Raw genomic sequence first — 1875 nt, 5'->3', positions numbered from 1 at the left:
TGTCCTGGGCGCGGCATCGGGAGGGGGGGCGCCGCTAGCAGAACCAGTGGCAGATCTGGGGGAGGGGAACAACTTAAAAAGAGGCTGCTACCGCCACAGTGATCACTCAGAGAGCTCTCCCCTCTTGGCCGTTCTGTAGCTGCAGCGGCCAAAGAGGAGAAGCGCTTCTGCTGCCTTGCTGTCTGCCTGCTTCACTAATTCACAGCTTTCCCCTCTCGACCACTCTGTAGCTGCGAGGAGAAGAATCAGTTTGGCTGTCTGCCAGTTTCATTATTCGGGCTCCTTGGCGGCCACCTGCAGCTTCCTCTGCCATTTCAGCTGCTACAGGCTGTTGCAGGGACCATGGCTGCTCCCCCCAACACCACCACCAGAAAGGAGGAGGACATGAGGGCAGAGCACCAGAATTAGATCAACTGTGTGCACTGTAAGTCCCAGTTCCTTCTGCGTTACACAGCTGACTTCTGTACTCTGTGTCACAGCTGATCTCTGCACCCTACATTACACCGCTGACCTTTGTACTCTGTGTCACACCGCTGACTTCTGCGTCACACCACTGACCTCTGCACTCTGCGTTGCACGGCTGACACCTATACTGTGTGTTACACAGCTGACCTCTGCACTGTGTGTCACAAAGCCGACCTCTGTACTGATGCGGTGACCCAGCACAGAGCTGAGGCTTGAAATCACTTCCTTCAAATCTCTCCTCCATGAGAGACTAAAAGGGGAACTGCCGGGAAAATAGAAGCAAGTCCAGAAGTGGCTCCTAAAATAACAAAGCAGCAATTAGCAGCTCTGATACTTTGCCGGGTGACAGAATGCTTTGCCACTGTGTATTACAAACCAGTGGTTCTGGATGTGCAGTTGGCCACAGGGGCGGAAATGAATAATTGGTAGTATGACTTCACCCACTATCTTAAAATGAGAAATAAACCCCTTAATGTTTGAATCTGTAATGGAAGTGAAACCTGCAAATACCTTCCATTTTTGTAATGATCTACCATGTTTCTCACTAATTAAAGGAATTTTAAGTTCCTTTGGGCCCACCTCACCATAACATATCCTATTATCTCATCAGTATACAGAACTTCTTTGGTTTGACACCAGCACCAATGCAACAACTGTAGTGGATTTACGCCCTTCATTTACATGGAAAAATCACAGACTTCCAAGTGATGTGCCTGGGAGTGGTAAGCTCAGCTCACCTTTTAAGCCATTGCAACAATAAACTGCATTGTGTTTTTATTATGTTTGTATTTCTTTTTCAGGTCCTAACATCATGACAATTGCAGTCTTCACTCTGGCAATTGCTATAATACTTATTCTCATCACTGCACTTCTTGTATTTCGGTAGGTCCTTTATTTAAAGTGCTGGGGACAAAACTTGATAATTTGCTCCTAAGAAGCAACAGCAAGTGCTGTCTGGTGCCTGCATGTAGTATCAGATGTTTTCCAGATTGTCCATGATCTCTTGTATGCTTTATTATGCAGATTCAAATTTCTACTTGGCGCCACCCCTCCTAAGCCATTTGATTGGCCTATCAGTGAAGTCAAAAGGGAGTAGGCCAAGCATTCACTTAGTGTTTGCATACTAGTTTGCCTTGGGTTTGGGGGTCCTGGGATACTCTACAACAGCGGTCTCAAAGTACAGCTGACAATTCAGGTACGGGGTCACGGACCGTGTACCTGACTTGCGGGAGCAGCTACATGGTCTGCATCTCCGTCGGATTCAGACCGCAGAGTTGCTCCTGTCACTGCCGGCATGCAGATCCTTTCAGCTGGCATCTTCACTGAAAGTCGGCCGAAAGGATTGATTAGTAAGGTCTGCACCTGACCTTACTAATCACCACTGTATCACCAGGGATCGTGCCTCAGCGC

General features: G+C 48.1%; 1 protein-coding gene across 1 annotated transcript in view; it reads left to right on the top strand.

Annotated features, from left to right (window-relative positions):
* LOC108800112 (heat-stable enterotoxin receptor-like) overlaps positions 1–1561 on the top strand; it is a 43721-nt gene extending 42160 nt beyond the window's left edge. The window contains exons 4-6 of the mRNA XM_018572058.1: positions 1076–1187; positions 1266–1347; positions 1489–1561. Of these exons, the coding sequence (XP_018427560.1) occupies positions 1076–1187; positions 1266–1347; positions 1489–1561 (267 nt within the window). The remainder of the gene's footprint in view (positions 1–1075; positions 1188–1265; positions 1348–1488) is intronic.
* The last annotated feature ends 314 nt before the right edge of the window (positions 1562–1875 follow it).

This window comes from Nanorana parkeri, unplaced genomic scaffold (genome assembly GCF_000935625.1).
Source record: "Nanorana parkeri isolate BGI_ZX_2015 unplaced genomic scaffold, ASM93562v1 scaffold1920, whole genome shotgun sequence".
Classification (NCBI taxonomy): Eukaryota; Metazoa; Chordata; class Amphibia; order Anura; family Dicroglossidae; genus Nanorana; species Nanorana parkeri.
The sequence above is the reverse complement of the archived record's forward strand: the minus strand, read 5'-3'. Positions and strand labels throughout refer to the sequence as shown.